Consider the following 16,826-nt stretch of genomic DNA (forward strand, 5'->3'; position numbering starts at 1 on the left):
CCTTCAGGGAATTTCTTTAAATTTGACACAAACTTTGGTGGTCAAAGGTCAAAGGTCAAGGTCACTGTGACCTCACAAAACACGTAATTGGCTGTAACTCAAGAATTCATACACTAATTATGACACAATTTAACACAAAATGTCTATTAGGATAAAATGAGTGATGACATTTTATATCCGAAAGGTCTGATGTGAACTTCACTGTGACATCATAATGTGCTGCAAAAACACTTCTGGCCATTACTCATGGTAGCTCAGGAAGGAGCGAGTGTGACCATATTGTTAGAAGCATACGACCATGAGCCAGTGATCCCAGTTTTCTTTTTTCAGATGTGTAAAGGTGTAATGGTGTATCAGGGGTTAAACAGAAAAGTCGAAGTCAAACAATGACTTCTGAAAACCTAAATATTAAGTGAAATTTCTCCAGTGCTTTTGTGCCATCATATTGTTAGCGTCTTTTTGACCAAACAGTCAAACTGAACCAACAGGTTGAACAAGTCCTGTATGACCCCGCCCTTTCTCTGGAGCACTCCAACGCAGATGATAATGGTTATGATGACAGACAGTAGTGTACAGGACCGAATCAAGACCTCAGGTACAGTTCTCTTTTAACTCGTAATTATAGGTAGTGCCTGAAAAATAGAGGCAGTATCAGATTTTTAATTATGTAGACCATATAAACAGATACAGTACAAATCCTCTCAAAGAAATCTTGTTTTCTTTTGTAAAAGTTGATGATTTAAGACAAAAAAAAATCTTTAAGAAAAATGGTACCAAAGAAATAGTTTTGAGGATTTCTAGAAAACCTTTAATCAGCTGTCATACACAATAAATAAAGTTAAGATCAGTTTTAAATGCTTTGCCAGAAATGGTTCTTTTTAAAGTCCTCATGCACGCTGTGAAGGGAGCGCTCAATAAAATTAGTTACTTTGTTTATGTAGAGAGAAGATTGAGAGCTAGAGCTCGTGTGTAATCAGAAATTAAGTTTGTTATATGAAATACATACATTTGCTTCACTGCATCATTTTGGTTTGTTGTGTTTTTTTTTATTGTACTTAGAATTTGAGGCCTACAACACGGCTGGTTTTAAAGTGTAGTAGTAAATGCTGACCAGTGATTGTATATATTGATTTTATGATCAGAGTCATAGAGTCTGTATCAGGAACCACTGAAGGAAATTCTTAATTCATTTCAATCTTTGTGTTTCCATCTTCAGGTTCAGGATGCCTTCAGAGTTGTCTGTGTTGTGTCTCCTGCTCCTGCACACTGGAGCTCATGGGTTTGGGATATTGCCAGGAAAGGCTCTGGATCACCTGGAAATCACCGAGAACGCAATTTTAAATTCCACTGTGCAAGTGTGCCGTGCTCTGGCTCATGCTGAAGGGACAGACTTCACATTTCCTGTAAGAATTAAGTTCCTTGAAGTTATCAAGAAATGAGTACATCCCTCTTAATAATGCCTGGTGTGATTTGACTTTGTTTTTGTCTTTAGCCACAGCCGTTCACTGCAGAGGCCGTTGCTTTTGCCTGCAATGCACCAAAATCATCCAAGAGTTTCCGCCAAGCCATTATATCCATCATATTCCAGAATGTAAGGGTGGACCTCCGTCACGCCTTTAATGCAAGCTTCCACTTTGATGAAGAAATGTTTGTTCAAGGAAGGAGAATCATCACAGAGGGGCTACAAGCTGTCAAAGCCAGCAACAAGCAAGAAAACTTTGAGGCAGCGAGGGAGAAACTGGGAGAGATTTTACATCCTTTACAGGTATTTATCACTATTTCTAAAAACATTATTAATGCCTTTAAAAAAAAACTGATTTAGATTCAAAGAAATGTTTATAATTCATCTTCTTTTATCAACTCGTAGGATTTCTACAGTCACAGTAACTGGGTGGAACTGGGGAACAAACTCCCAAACCCCAATCTGATCAGATCAGATACCAGCATTGGTAACATAGCAGGTAAAGAAATGGTATGCTGTGATATCTGTCTGCGTTTGGCTGAGTTAACAAACAAATAGCAAGACTGATGAGGAATGCAGTTTTCGGGGGTGTGATTGTAGAGAGATTATTTGACAAAAGAAAACATAGTTAAAATGTCTTATTGATGACCTTTCCCACAGATGTAAGCAGGGCGACATGTCGCAGCTGTGATGGAGATGACTGCAGGAACAACATTCTGGAGGATATCATAGAGCAGAGGGTGCTCACCTCCGGGTATTTCAGTGTTGTGCCTTTAGTCTCAACCAAACCCAGAGGTAAATAATTGATTCAGCCACAAACGCCATATAGGTTTACCTGAGTTTTAAACTTTAGGGTAAGATTTGTATTTCGTGGTAGTTGAGCAGTGATGGAAAGTATCAGTTCAAGGTCACTGTTTACTCGCCTATTTCCATTTATGCTTTATGATACTACCACTACATTTCAGTGGGAAAATATTGCACTTTCTTTTATCCACTACATTAATCTGACTGCTGTAGTTACTAATTACTTCAAAGATCAACATTTGACATATTAAATATATACTCAGTTTATTAAGTATCATCTTGATACCTGATGAATTTTAGATGATCTGTTACAGGCTAAACTACCCAACATTATAAAAAGTAATTAGTTTAATTTTTGATGAGCTACAACATAAATTCTGGCTTACACAGTAATGCATAGATAATAATATTCCAATCACACACTATCACACTGGCAGGAGTTGTTCTGCTGCACACTGAGTACTTCTATGCTAATACTCCTGACTTCTCCTTCAGATTTTGAATTTATAGTGGAATCATTTTATGTAAGATTTGACTTTTTCTACTGATATAACTGATGTTATTAACAACAAAGATGTTGTAAAAAAAACACCAAATACACTTATTACAGTATAGTGTCTTAGTATCATGACAGTACACAATATGTCCTTTTAGCAATGTTTCAGATAACACATACTGCAGTGTGTGTGCAGCTGTTTCAAGTGTGTTGTGCACCACAGTATGTAATGTACAATGCGCTTGAAACACATATGTGCATTTTGTTTCTGTTATTCACACAGTTGCATCAGAAAACTTATCTTTACATCCCGAAATTTTATAAAGTTTTCAGTCAAAACTTTGTTTTCCCTCCTCTTGTTGTTGCAGCCACTTGTTGAGTAGACTTTTCGTCTGTTGTATTTTCTGCCTGAGACATTTTCCACCCCTATCTCTGCCAGACATAAGGGATGATTCTTGAGCTTGCCTTCAGTGGTTGTTGCTTTTGAGTGTAGTTATTATACTGAGTCAGTTGTGAAGATTTCACCAGTAGAATAGTCCTCAGCAAAGTCTGATGTGTCATTTGTCCTTCATGCTGTTTGTTGAACAGGAAAGTGCAGCCACGGAGGAGCAATTGATCAAACAAGTAAGATTGAGCCTACAGGTGGAATCAACAAAGACACTTTTGATTCCAATCATGGACATCTCCACACTGAAGCAGCAAGAGTGGCAATAGCTGCAACCAGTGAGCTACTGGAGGACGTTCGAGGGGCTGCTGGTGACAGACCATTCCTCCAGTACGAGACCCATTCTGCATGTCTCAGTTTTGTACAGTTGTTCAAAAGTTGTTTTTATTTTAAAGCTCTTTCATCCATCTCTCTTCATCCCTCAGGATGATGGGTATCACCAAAGGATCCAGTAAAACTCTTTGTTTTGTGATTGACACCACAAAAAGCATGAGTGATGACATTGAGGCAGTGAGGACCGTCACTTCCTCTATCATCAACAGTGAAGTGGGAACAGATAATGAGCCCTCACTTTACATTCTTGTACCGTTCAATGATCCAGGTAGGATACTACAATTTTGTCATTATCGTCTCTTTACTTGTGAAAGGATATTTGTTTTTTACAAGCGTCCTCTTGTTGCTTGCCTGCAAATTGTGAAATGTTCCCAATAAAAATAAATCAGGATTTCATCAGATTTTCATGCATCACCCTGAGATGGTGAAGCTGAAAAATAAAACACATTTCTTTTTTCTTTTCTTTTTTTTAAGAATTCGGGCCACTGATAAAGACTACAGACTCCAGAGTCTTCATGAATGCTATTAATTCACTGTCAGCAACTGGTGGAGAAGATGAGGAGGAACTGAGTCTGTCTGGGCTTCAGGTTCTATGATGTCTTTGAGACTACTTCCATATTTACCCCAGAAAAACCTGCTGATAAACAGTTTTAACTAAAACTATCCCCTCTATCCCATATTCTTTTCCTCATACAGCTGGCTTTATCTGGTGGTTCTTCAAATTCTGAGATCTTCCTCTTCACTGATGCGCCTGCTAAAGACAGACACCTGAGAAGCACAGTGATCGCACTCATAGAGCGGACCCAAACAGTGGCGAGTATTTACACTTACAAATAGGGAAACTGTGATGAAAATTTTTAGAGTAACTAATAAGCAGATTAATTGCTGTAGATCTTTTTTTTATTTCTGATTTGTTTATGCTAGTTGTTATGCGCCTTTGTCTTCCCAGGTGAACTTCATGATTACTGACTCAACAGTGACCAATCGTCGGAGACGGAGTGGTAACATCCAGCAACAACACAGAGAGATATCAGCATCAGATGCTCAGCTGTACAGAGACCTGGCTCAGGCGTCTGGAGGTCAGGCTATTGAAGTCACAAAGAGTGAGCTCCCTGTGGCCACCAGCATCATAACCGAGTCCTCCAGCGCCGATATGGTAATAACACAAAGATCTCACTGTTAATGTTAGTTTTGTCAATTCAGAAATCTCAGCTGTTTCATCTATGTGATGTGATTTCCTAGGTGACGCTTCTGCAAGCAGCCAGGAGCCCAGGAAAGGCAGATAATTTCTCTTTTATAGTAGATGAAACGGTAACAAAACTCACAGTTTACATCACTGGGCGCTCCATCAGTTTCACTCTCATCAGCCCCACAGGTAACACTGCCTCTTTAAATGAAATCTTTTCTCTTTGTGAACACTACAGTCAAGGCATTGTGTGAATTATTTTAGCATCACTACCTCATTATATTGATTTTGAATGATCACTGCATAATTGCAGAACACTGGCTGTCTCTACTGCCCCACACACCACAGTTTACACAATCTTTCAGTTTTATTGAATTTGTTTGTAATGGAACAAATCAGTTCAGCTAAAATCAATGTTTTTCAAAAGAATACCTGTGATTGTTGGACAGAAATTAAGTTTCATTCATTTAATCAGAGATTTTATCATTTTTTGCATTTTTACAAATAAAAACTGGGGGAAAAAAACTTCAAAGACTTTTTTTGCGACATGAATCAACAGGGTTTATGGGAAATACAGTCTGATGATGATATAGCTACCTGTCATTCATTCAAGCGTTTCTTTGTAGTTATCCAAATAATGTGAAAATGTATTCAGTTTTAGTAATAGGCTACTAGTAGCAGCTCATATTAATCATCATGATCATTATCTTCAGTATGTTACATAATTAATTCTGTTGTTTCCTGCCAGCGTGCTTATATTTAGTTTTTGTTTGAAGGTGAATCTCAGCAAAGCAGCGACGCAACAGGATCATTGATCACTGCGTCCCAGTCAGTGGGAAACTTCAAGACTCTGCAACTAAAAAATCAAGTTGGACAATGGGAAATGAGAATGATGTCAACTAACCCCTACACTCTGAAGGTCATGGGTGAGGCCTCCATGATTGATTTAAACTGATCACAAAATGAATACCTGTGTGTTTGTTAGAGCCACGTGAGTCTTAGTCGTCACTTACCTTAAAGTCCACATCTTCATTGTTTTGGTTTGGATCTCAGAGAGATGGTTCCCCTCCTGCATGTTTCTCCTGTGCAGGAAGGTAAATCCTCCAGCACTCTGCACCCACCACCCCACAACCCCCACCGACACCCGCAACTCCTCATGATCAGTTACAATCGCTTCCCTTCTCTTTTCATCTGAAATTTGAAATTGTCCAGTACCAACACTTTGCACAAGGCTTTGACTGCTCTACTCTGATTAAAAATCACAGAGTATTTTATTGATGAATGATAAAAAATAAATCGCTGTATCTAAATTTTTTATCAGTAGCAGTAACCCATTTCATTTGGAATACGCATAGAAAACTGCAGTACCATGTCCTAGCTTTGTAGAGAGCACAGTGAGAGTAATTGTACAAGGAAAAAAAACATGGCTGAGTCATTGTGTGCACTCCTGTTAGCTCAAGTCTAACAGCGTTCGCTACAACTCCCACTACAGCTTCACACTTTTTCTTGCTGTTGACTCAGAACAAAAACAACTGTAAACACACTTGCGCAATGTTCAGCAGGGGAAAAAAAGAACACTGGCTAGTGAGTAGTAGTGAGCAGGAGGAGAAACAATGAATGGCTTGTTCACCTTTTTGAATTTTGAATTTTCCTCATGACTTTTTATTTGCAGGTCAGAGTCCTATTGACTTCCTGTTTGACTTCCTGGAGGCAGCGCAGGGCCTGATCACAGGATTCGATGTCCTCGACACACGTCCCAAAGCTGGTAAAGTAATATTAAAATATGAATTGATGATGTGCTAACATCACCAAGGCAGACATGATGATTTTTCCTTTTCTTTAAAGGTGTCAACGGTAGCTTGTTGGTGTCTGTAACGGGGAGTGACTCTGCCACGCTGACTGAAGTTGCTCTGATTGAATCGGCGGGGTCAGGGGAGATTAAAGGAGTTGTGCTGCCACAGGGGAGTGGAAACTTCTTGGTTCAGTTTGAGCGGATACCATCAGTGGCGTTTGTGGTGCGGGTGAAGGGGCAGAATGTCAGCAGTACCCCCAGAGCATCGGTAGTCTTCCAAAGGCAGTCGCCTATCAACTTCAGAGCCTCCAATGTGACTATCACCGTGAGTACCCATCCCTGTGACCATGGCTGTGTTACACAGATGTGTAGACGATATGTAGCAACAAAAACTGTTCACTTTATAAAAATATGTAATAGTGTGTGTAAAAATCAATCAGTACAAACATAGACTTTTGTCTGATTCTTTCTGTATTTAGGCCGATTCAAATAGCATCTTAGTACCAGGAACACCATTCTCTGTGCCCTTCTCTGTGATGACCAGTGGAACGGGGGCAAATTTCACCATCCGAGCCACCAACAGTCAACGTTTTGACTCAACCTCTCCGACCAGTTTATTCCTGGAAAGTGGAAACAGTACTAATGGTACAGTGACCCTCTCAGCACCTCTTAACACCCCATCCGGTACGGATGTCACCCTGACCATTGAGGCTGAGGCTCCAGGCGGCGCAGACACCAACTATATCGTGCTGCGTTTCTCTGTTGTTAACACGGTAATACTCACACTGAAGAAGCACATTTATCATTCACATCAAATTTCACATTTTTACATGTTCAGCTAACCAATCGAATACCTTTACCATTTTCCCTATAATTTCTAACAACTTACATTATTCTTTCCAGGAAACTTTTCCAAAAAGATTCCCTGAAAAATTAAAACATTACCTGAACTTCTTCTAACTTCCTTCATGTGCGTGTTTTTTGACTGATGTTAAACTAGCAGACTTTATACCCTACGGCAGTGAATACTCATTCTAGTTTATTAAATCCCTTCATCATTGTGTTCACTGGTTGAATCACTGATGTAAAACTATATCTATTCTTTCTGCTCCTCGTAGGTGACTGATTTCACTCATCCAGTGTGTGAGCTGCTCAGCCTGCGGTCCAACTGCTCTGAAAACTGCAGCTTATCGACATGGGCGCTCTCTGCCCGGGTGAGTGATGGGGCAGAGGGGACGGGTGTCGACCGTGTCAGCCTCAAGCAAGGCAACGGGACCATGAACACCAATCTGGCCGCTGACAACGAGAACGTAACACTGGTGTCCTACAGTGCATCTTGCTGTTCGCCTGATATGGAGCTGCAGGTTGTGGATCGGGTGGGTAATGTAGGCTCCTGTTTCTACACACTGCGGGAAAATCCACCAGCTGCTATTTCTTTATCCACCAAAGTCACTCAATCGCTCTTTCTCTGCCTTAGCGTGATGGTACTAGGTCTCCATATGCTGACTGAGGGGGGCGTTCAGTAAATCCAGTCTCACTGCTGTTATCAACACAGTTTGCACTTGTTTTCAAGAAAGTTTTTTTGTAAAGCTTCAGGCTCAGGTTCAGGTTGGATTATTTTCAAGTCTAGCCAAATTTAAGAAGAAATATTGAATTCTGCCACTCTCTTTCTCTTCCTGACTCTGCTGATTGTCTTTGTGAATGCACTGAAATTACGCATGTTTGTTGCATTACCCTGGTGAGGTAGCAGTCAGTGAAATAAAGCAAGAACTTGCCAAAGGGGAACTTCTTAAAAATCCGCATTGATTCGCGGAAGGCCATTGTACTGTGGAAACATGATGACCTTGTGACAGAAACCTCCAACTTCCCTACACAACTCCCACTCTTAAAGAGCATTGTATTTGAGCCCGAGCAAAGTTCTGTTGTTGATTCAAACCTTTTGGACTGTTGTCAAGTTCAGATGGAAACGATGTTTAACAGCCATGTTCATCTGGCCGATACTGGGAAAAGGCAAATTGTTCTGCTAACCAGTAAGGCAGAAAATTTTTAATAATTATTTATTTGCTAGTAATAGCATGTGTGAAATTTGTACATTGGCACTAAACCTGTGTCTTTTTGGCTAGATTAATGTAGTAATGCAATTATGTATGTTTTTATGTATGATATATTCTGTGTTAATCTGTTGCCGTTGTCAGATTGGCTATATTTAATTTGTGAGAAAGCTTACTTCTTTCTCATCACCTTGCGTCTCAAATTTGAGAGTATCAGACAGGTTCAGTTGGGTCTGAAAAGCGCAGGCATGGGCTGGGTTTGGCTCTCAGTCCAAGCCCGTGGAGAGCTCTACTGTATGCTACTTGCACAGTAACACAAAGTTAGTGAGGTGGGCTGGTGAAGGTAGCCAAACAGGTGGCAGAGACCAACACAGAGCCAGAAGAAGAGTGCGTATTGGACGTTTGTCAGATGATTCGATGTCGGACTGATGTGTAAAGGGCTAGATATAGTCCAACCTAGATCAGACATCACACATGTTACAGTCCAGACTGTCAGACATTTTGGGCTGCATATTGACCCTAGTGTACATGGGCAAATGACAAAATTTATGTCAAACAGAAACATGTGAAAACATGAATATGCAAATTATAAATTGAGTTAGACAGCTGTTAGTTAATCTGTTTGTAATATCAAATATGTAAAATGATAATATGTTGGGGTGTGGTGTCTCATCTTGTTTTGGAGTTTGTCTTCCCCCTAGTGGCGAAATTGATTAATGCAGCTTTAAATTATGAAGTGATTTTCATGTACATGTATCACTGGGTGATTAACTATTCTGATGCTTGTTACTGCTTTTATAAATGTAGTATGTCCTCTGTATTTAAATAAGCCAACCTAAATCCACACTTGCACATGGAGACAGACAGACTTGGATAGTTAAAGACCCCCTGCTCACTGTGTAGCTTTTCATCTTTCAGTGGTGTGCAAGCACCTCTAGATTACAGGTGATAAGTTCTCATCAGGGAATGATCTGGGAAATGCTGTAAAAACAGATGGAAAAGGCAGACATTTTTTTTTAAAAAACACTTTTTTTTAATTGTTGTCATAATGTGTCTAATGTATAATCCTTTACAGAACACAAAACGTTTTGCTTTTCACATTTTTGCTACAAGTTCAACAATTTTTCTCTGGTTTTCCTTTATCACTATTTACATTTTGAAAAGTTTTCAGAGGCTTATTTAAATAAACTGGTCAGTGATCATCTGATAGGGAGGGTGAAGCAAATACATGTGTTGAGAGTCGTGTTTGTCTGGTTTGTATATTTTATGGTGATGTACTGTATGTGTGTATTTATTTCTATGTAAATTGGGGAGCTTGAAGACGCAATTTGCCAAAATAAAATAAAAAAGCATACCACTTTTGCTACTTTTCTCCTTTTTAAACACTATTATGAAAAAAGTGACAGCAGTGTTGATTTGCTTCACATCTTAAACACAACTTGCACATGTCTAACCTATAGCCCCCTCACCCCACTTCTGCACTCTTCTCATTCTTTTCAAATCACTGTAAATGTTTATGAATATATTAAAGTATTTTTCCATAGCATTAAAGGTACATTATGTAAAAACTGGAATGTGGATTATGTAGAATCAACCACAAAACAATTACACCAGATATGGCTGTATTTTGTTCAAATTGGTCAATACGCGTTTACATTGTCCACATTCGTGCCCTTACACAATGGTACCTTTAAAGGGACAACACTGTTAGAGTATGTAAGAGTGGTTCCTTGTCAGTGCAAGGGAAACGTGTTTCTATGAAATTCAGATCAGTTCTTCAGAAGGTGTGTTTACGTGCACATCAGTCAGTGCCATTGGTGTACTGGGAAAGCTTATTCTCCAAGTCACAGATTCTCTTCTCCTGAGACAAAACTGTGGCCTTCAGATTCTGAATCTCCTCCAGCAACCTCTCAAGCAACTGAGGCTGGACAGGAGGAGAGGGGAGAGAAGGTAGAAAAGGGAAACAGAAGAAAGGAAAAAAAGACAGTGACAAGAAAGGGGAAAATTAAGGATAAAGAAAAAGAGAAAGAGGAAAAATAGGTCAAGGACAGTGAGCAACTAGAAAAAATAAACCAAAACAAAGGGAGCTTTGGAAAAAAAAAAAGTTGTGGGCAGATACAAATAGAAGAGAGATGATCAGAAAAGGGTTAAACAGAGAGATGTTCTCAGGATTAATGGTGCATTCAGATTGCAGGCTGCAAAACTATAGTCTTTTTTAATGGAACATGTGCAACATAAACCTAAAACATATACAATACAGCAGCAGTGTCAGCCGTGAAGAATGACACAACTTTTGTAGCCTGCAATGTGAAAGCAGATTAGAATAGATGAGTAATATTCTGCTGTATCTATATGTTTGTAGTGTAACAAACAGTAGTTCACATACATTTGGTGAGCATAACGTAGCAGCAGGTAAGCTAAAGAACTTACTGGCAGACTGTTGGTGTCCAAAGTGGACACGCTGCGTCGGGTGGTGGGTCTTGAGCCCAGCACATTCTTCTTAGCCACTTTGAGCTCTCGGCTCTTTGGGGGCACGTAGCCATCCCTCATAGACACTAGAATCGGATCCTCGTCGCGACCATCTAGCCACTCGTCAGGCTCCATGGCGGGCTCAGGCCCCGCTGTGTCCGGGTACAGGTCGTCCTGGAATAGGTCCGACTGTGCAAGAAATTGGTAGGTGAAAAAAGTAGACAGATTGTGTTTTGTTTTGGTATGTACTCTACAGTGCTTTTGCAAAGTTATACATGAAGAGTACTTTCATGTTGCAGTCAAAGTGCAATTGCTTTTTCATATACAATATATCAAAATTTAGAAAGTCATTATAGTTATTGTATGAAAAATGTCCATTTGAAAGGTAACTAGTAACTATAACAGTGGAAAAGAAATGTAATGTAGTGATATGTACAGTACTTCCTTCTGATCTCCAGTGGGACTGAAGTAGTATAAATGTAAAATACATTGAAGTACAAGGACCACAAAAAAGTACTTAAATACAGTATACACTCAGCTGTCTTCCACAACTGTAAAAATCAAAAGCTTGTAAGCTATGATCAATAGACTGGCAGGACTTACTTTTCTGGGCACTGTCATTGTGATGGGCTCACACTTCTTGTCAAGGAGCTTGAATAATCTAAGAGATAAAGAGAAAAGAGGAGAGAAGACATCCATCTGTTGATTTGTTACACATCTGTGCATCAATTTATGCTTTAAGTTTCTACGTGTAAAGTATCAGATGATCAAATGCACTTTGGCATCATCTTCAGAGTTGAATGGTGGATAATTCAATAGATATGGACATAAATGCAGGGGATAAAACAGTGGAAAAAGATAATTTGGTGAAGTAATATACTCTTAAGTCCTGAATTTTGTGAAATTGAAGTTTCTCCAAAGAAGAATAGCCTCCAGAAAATCTCAAAGTAATGATTAGAGAAAAAGTCAAATCTTTACTCGACAATTAATGAATCACGTCTTCAGTTATTGACAGTGCAATAACTACTGCATATTTGTAAATGCCCATTAACCTTTATTCTGGAGGGTGATATACTGACAAATCCATTGAACCAATAAGACACTGAAAAAAAGAGACGGAGCCCAAATGGCTTTTGATATCACCATCAAACTTGCTGCATGTGGTGTCTCATAATGTTATTGAATGAACTGTCAGTTAAGACACCAGCACATCAGTGTAACAAGCAACATCTGCAGACTTTAAATCCCATCAAATACATATAGTCTCATTTCATGAAACAATTCAGTAAAGCTGTAATCTTGGGTAATTTATTGCACAGTCGGTGTCCTACCTGGCGATCTCACATTTGGTGACGTCCACACCTCTCTTGGGCATGAAGCCCATCCCTCTCTGGGGCTCCTTACTGCTGAAGGTGTTGAGGTAGTGGACGTACGGCGGCTCCTCTGTGATCTCAAAGTAACGGATACTGCTGTCCCCCTACACATGCACCAAACACAGAAAAAATGTATGAAACATGTCAGAAACAAATGCGACATTGTCATTATTAAAACTGGAAATGCAGTGGATCTGCACACATATCTCTACATATTATGCAATACATTTAATGTAAATGTCCTGTACCTTTCCACAGAGATAGACCATATTTGCGTCTGCATCATAATATGGTAACAACACTCCATTGCTTGTGTCCAGCTCCAACAGTGCAATAGGCTCCTCGAAATTTGTCTGAGGAAATAAAAAATTTTGAGAAACCCTACATTTTGTGTACATGCATATACTGTAAGCGTACATACAGTATATTTCTGAACTTATTGATTGTTTGTTACCGGGTCCCAAAGTCCGAGCTCTCTCTGGCTCATCCTTGTGAACCCTGTGGTGAAGATATTTCCGTCTCTGGTGAAGATGGCTCTCATTGGCCGGATCCCCTCATGTGGAGCCAGACGTTCCTGTTTATCAGCAGAGGACAGACAAAAATAAAAATCATTGCTGTCCTCCATTTTTTTAATTTCATTTCCAACATTTTATGTCTCACTGTGTCTTGAAGTCCTGTTTTTCTACTAAACTAACTTTTTGAAAAACTAATATATCTCAATCTAATGGTTAATTATTCTGCCGCCAGATTTCAATGTATTAGCTATTTGTCTGTGTGAACTGTGAACAATGTCAGAACAAGTATTGAATTGGCACATAACAACTGTACATAAAAAAACACTGCTTTAAAGGAATAGTTCAACATTTGGGAAATACATTTATAACAGAAGAAGGTATTATGTGTTAGTGAGCTTTAGAATTGTGTGTTTTCTACTCACTCACCGCAACCACCTCCCTCTTGCGGGGATCGCAGACACGCAGACGTCGGTCCTTACAGGTGGTGCAAAACAAGCTGCCATTTCTGTTCCAGCTGATGCTGTAGATGAGGTCTGGGTGGTCGTCCATGGAGATAAGGGGCTCACCTGTTCCCACGTTCCATATGATAACCAGGTTATCACTGCCTGGGGTGGGGGGATAAAAGGGTCAGAAAAAGAAAAGATGGACATCTGAATGTAAGAAAAATCCTGTTGATGTCTATTCTCACGTCAGTGTTAGATAACATCTAAAAAAGAGAATAAAATAGATTAGAAGAAAACACAGGTTGTGTGGGTATGTCTGTGTATATATCCTACCCGCACTGAGGAGTATGTTGCGTGCGGTGGGGTGCCAGCTGACAATGCCTACGCGCTTCGAGTGTCCCTCGAGGACCACAACGGGGTCAGACAGGGGGCGAGTCAGTGAATGATCTGGTATCTGCCACACCTAAAGGAGAGGGATGAAGGAACAAACAGCTAATATCACAGTGACCAGAGGGATGACACAATGGCACTGAACTAGGAAAAATGTGATAGCAGTCAGAGAAAATTGAGTTGAAAATATTTATTTATTTATGCACACACATCAAATCACAGAGGACAGCTAACTGTAGGCCCACATCTTTCCCAGATCGCAGAAAACATTTGGCTCAGATCTGGTGCCAAGCCACCATAAAATCTGGGCCATAGTATAGCAAGGCATGAGAAGTCATAAAAAAGTGCCATTATAGTAAGGCATGAAGTCATAGTATGGAAAGGTATGAAAAGTAAAAAAAAACATCATAATATAATAAGACATAAAAAGTCATAAAAAACGTCATAGTATAGTAAGGCATGAAAAGTCATAGAAATGTCTTAGTATATAGTAAGGAATGACAAGTCATAAAAAAGTCATAGTATAGTATGACATGAAAAGTCATAAAAACCTCATAGTATATTGAGGATTGAAAAGTCATTTAAAAAGTTATAGTATAGTATGGCATGAAAAGTACTGAAAAAGTCTTACTATAGTATGGCATTAAAACTCATAAAAAAGTCATAGTTTAGTATGGCATAAAAAGTCATAGTATAGTATGCCATAAAAAGTCAGAAAAAAGTCATAGCATAGTATGGCATAAAAAGTCATGAAAAAGTCATAGTATAGTATGGCATAAAAAGTCAGAGAAAAGTCATTGTATAATATGGCATGAAAAGTTATAGTATAGTATGGCATAAAAAGTCATGAAAAAGTCATAGTATAGTATGGCATTAAAAGTCATAATATAGTATGGCATCAAAAGTCATAAAAAAGTAATCGTATAGTATGGCATAAAAAGTCATAAAAAAGTCATAGTATAGAATGGCATAAAAAGTCATAAAAAAGTCATATTGTAGTATGGCATGAAAAGTCATAAAAAAGTCATAGTATAGTATGGCATTAAAAGTCATAAAAAAGTCATGGTATAGTATGGCATAAAAAGTCATAAAAAAGTCATATTGTAGTATGGCATGAAAAGTCATAAAAAAGTCATAGTATAGTATGGCATAAAACGTCAGAAAAAAGTCATAGTATAGAATGGCATAAAAAGTCATAAAAAAGTCATATTGTAGTATGGCATGAAAAGTCATAGAAAAGTCATAATATAGTATGGCATAAAAAGTCAAAAAAAAGTCATAGTATAGTATGGCATTAAAAGTCATAATATAGTATGGCATCAAAAGTCATAAAAAAGTAATCGTATAGTATGGCATAAAAAGTCATAAAAAAGTCATAGTATAGAATGGCATAAAAAGTCATAAAAAAGTCATATTGTAGTATGGCATGAAAAGTCATAAAAAAGTCATAGTATAGTATGGCATTAAAAGTCATAAAAAAGTCATGGTATAGTATGGCATAAAAAGTCATAAAAAAGTCATATTGTAGTATGGCATGAAAAGTCATAAAAAAGTCATAGTATAGTATGGCATAAAACGTCAGAAAAAAGTCATAGTATAGAATGGCATAAAAAGTCATAAAAAAGTCATATTGTAGTATGGCATGAAAAGTCATAGAAAAGTCATAATATAGTATGGCATAAAAAGTCAAAAAAAAGTCCCAGTATAGTATGGCATGAAAAGTCATAAAAAAGTCATAGTATAGTATGGCATGAAAAGTCATGATAATCTCATAGTATAGTATGGCATTAAAAGTAATAAAAAAGTCATAGTATAGTATGGCATAAAAAGTCATGAAAAAGTCTTACTATAGTATGGCATAAAAAGTCATAAAAAAAAGTCATAGTATAGTATGGCATGAAAAGTCATAGTATGGTATAGCATTAAAAGTCATGATAATCTCATAGTATAGTATGGCATTAAAAGTAATAAAAAAGTCATAGTATAGTATGGCATAAAAAGTAATAAAAAAGTCATAGTATAGTATGGCATAAAAAGTCATGAAAAAGTCTTACTATAGTATGGCATAAAAAGTCATAAAAAAAAGTCATAGTATAGAATGGCATGAAAAGTCATGAAAAAGTCCTAGTATAGTATGGCATGAAAAGTCATGATAATCTCATAGTATAGTATGGCATTAAAAGTAATAAAAAAGTCATAGTATAGTATGGCATTAAAAGTCATGAAAAAGTCATAGTATAGTATGGCATGAAAAGTCATAAAAAAGTCATAGTATAGAATGGCATAAAAAGTCATAAAAAAGTCATATTGTAGTATGGCATGAAAAGTCATAAAAAAGTCATAGTATAGTATGGCATTAAAAGTCATAAAAAAGTCATGGTATAGTATGGCATAAAAAGTCATAAAAAAGTCATATTGTAGTATGGCATGAAAAGTCATAAAAAAGTCATAGTATAGTATGGCATAAAACGTCAGAAAAAAGTCATAGTATAGAATGGCATAAAAAGTCATAAAAAAGTCATATTGTAGTATGGCATGAAAAGTCATAGAAAAGTCATAATATAGTATGGCATAAAAAGTCAAAAAAAAGTCCCAGTATAGTATGGCATGAAAAGTCATAAAAAAGTCATAGTATAGTATGGCATGAAAAGTCATGATAATCTCATAGTATAGTATGGCATTAAAAGTAATAAAAAAGTCATAGTATAGTATGGCATAAAAAGTCATGAAAAAGTCTTACTATAGTATGGCATAAAAAGTCATAAAAAAGTCCTAGTATAGTATGGCATGAAAAGTCATAGTATGGTATAGCATTAAAAGTCATGATAATCTCATAGTATAGTATGGCATTAAAAGTAATAAAAAAGTCATAGTATAGTATGGCATAAAAAGTCATGAAAAAGTCTTACTATAGTATGGCATAAAAAGTCATAAAAAAAAGTCATAGTATAGAATGGCATGAAAAGTCATGAAAAAGTCCTAGTATAGTATGGCATGAAAAGTCATGATAATCTCATAGTATAGTATGGCATTAAAAGTAATAAAAAAGTCATAGTATAGTATGGCA

General features: G+C 37.7%; 2 protein-coding genes across 2 annotated transcripts in view; one reads left to right on the forward strand and one right to left on the reverse strand.

The window, feature by feature from the left end:
- Positions 1-548: 548 nt before the first annotated feature.
- On the forward strand, positions 549-9,454 carry LOC130182237 (von Willebrand factor A domain-containing protein 7-like). Its single transcript, XM_056396984.1, has 16 exons — positions 549-595; positions 1,217-1,403; positions 1,493-1,765; positions 1,868-1,961; positions 2,123-2,257; positions 3,351-3,537; positions 3,633-3,808; positions 4,015-4,127; positions 4,237-4,353; positions 4,490-4,696; positions 4,783-4,915; positions 5,503-5,652; positions 6,399-6,491; positions 6,572-6,843; positions 6,998-7,291; positions 7,637-9,454. Exons 2-16 carry the CDS (start codon positions 1,224-1,226, stop codon positions 8,042-8,044), a joined length of 2,832 nt encoding a protein of 943 aa, XP_056252959.1. The 5' UTR covers positions 549-595; positions 1,217-1,223; the 3' UTR covers positions 8,045-9,454.
- A 124-nt stretch (positions 9,455-9,578) lies between these two features.
- The window catches only part of coro6 (coronin 6), a 35,688-nt gene continuing 28,440 nt past the window's right edge, over positions 9,579-16,826 (reverse strand). Inside the window, exons 4-11 of the mRNA XM_056396985.1 lie at positions 13,703-13,832; positions 13,353-13,531; positions 12,866-12,985; positions 12,660-12,764; positions 12,370-12,515; positions 11,642-11,699; positions 11,000-11,227; positions 9,579-10,493 (exon numbers count right to left, since the gene is read on the reverse strand). Of these exons, the coding sequence (XP_056252960.1) occupies positions 10,371-10,493; positions 11,000-11,227; positions 11,642-11,699; positions 12,370-12,515; positions 12,660-12,764; positions 12,866-12,985; positions 13,353-13,531; positions 13,703-13,832 (1,089 nt within the window). The 3' untranslated portion in view covers positions 9,579-10,370. The remainder of the gene's footprint in view (positions 10,494-10,999; positions 11,228-11,641; positions 11,700-12,369; positions 12,516-12,659; positions 12,765-12,865; positions 12,986-13,352; positions 13,532-13,702; positions 13,833-16,826) is intronic.

Source organism: Seriola aureovittata, chromosome 15 (assembly GCF_021018895.1).
Source record: "Seriola aureovittata isolate HTS-2021-v1 ecotype China chromosome 15, ASM2101889v1, whole genome shotgun sequence".
Lineage (NCBI taxonomy): Eukaryota > Metazoa > Chordata > Actinopteri > Carangiformes > Carangidae > Seriola > Seriola aureovittata.

What these genes read in the sequence shown, in the direction of transcription:
- LOC130182237 (XM_056396984.1), top strand. Translation starts at nt 1,224, where the DNA reads ATGCCTTCAGAGTTGTCTGTGTTGTGTCTCCTGCTCCTGCACACTGGA. An exon ending in TGTACCGTTCAATGATCCAG is followed by an intron (nt 3,809 to 4,014) that starts GTAGGATACTAC and finishes CTTTTTTTTAAG; the next exon opens with AATTCGGGCCACTGATAAAG. An exon ending in CTACACTCTGAAGGTCATGG is followed by an intron (nt 5,653 to 6,398) that starts GTGAGGCCTCCA and finishes TTTTATTTGCAG; the next exon opens with GTCAGAGTCCTATTGACTTC.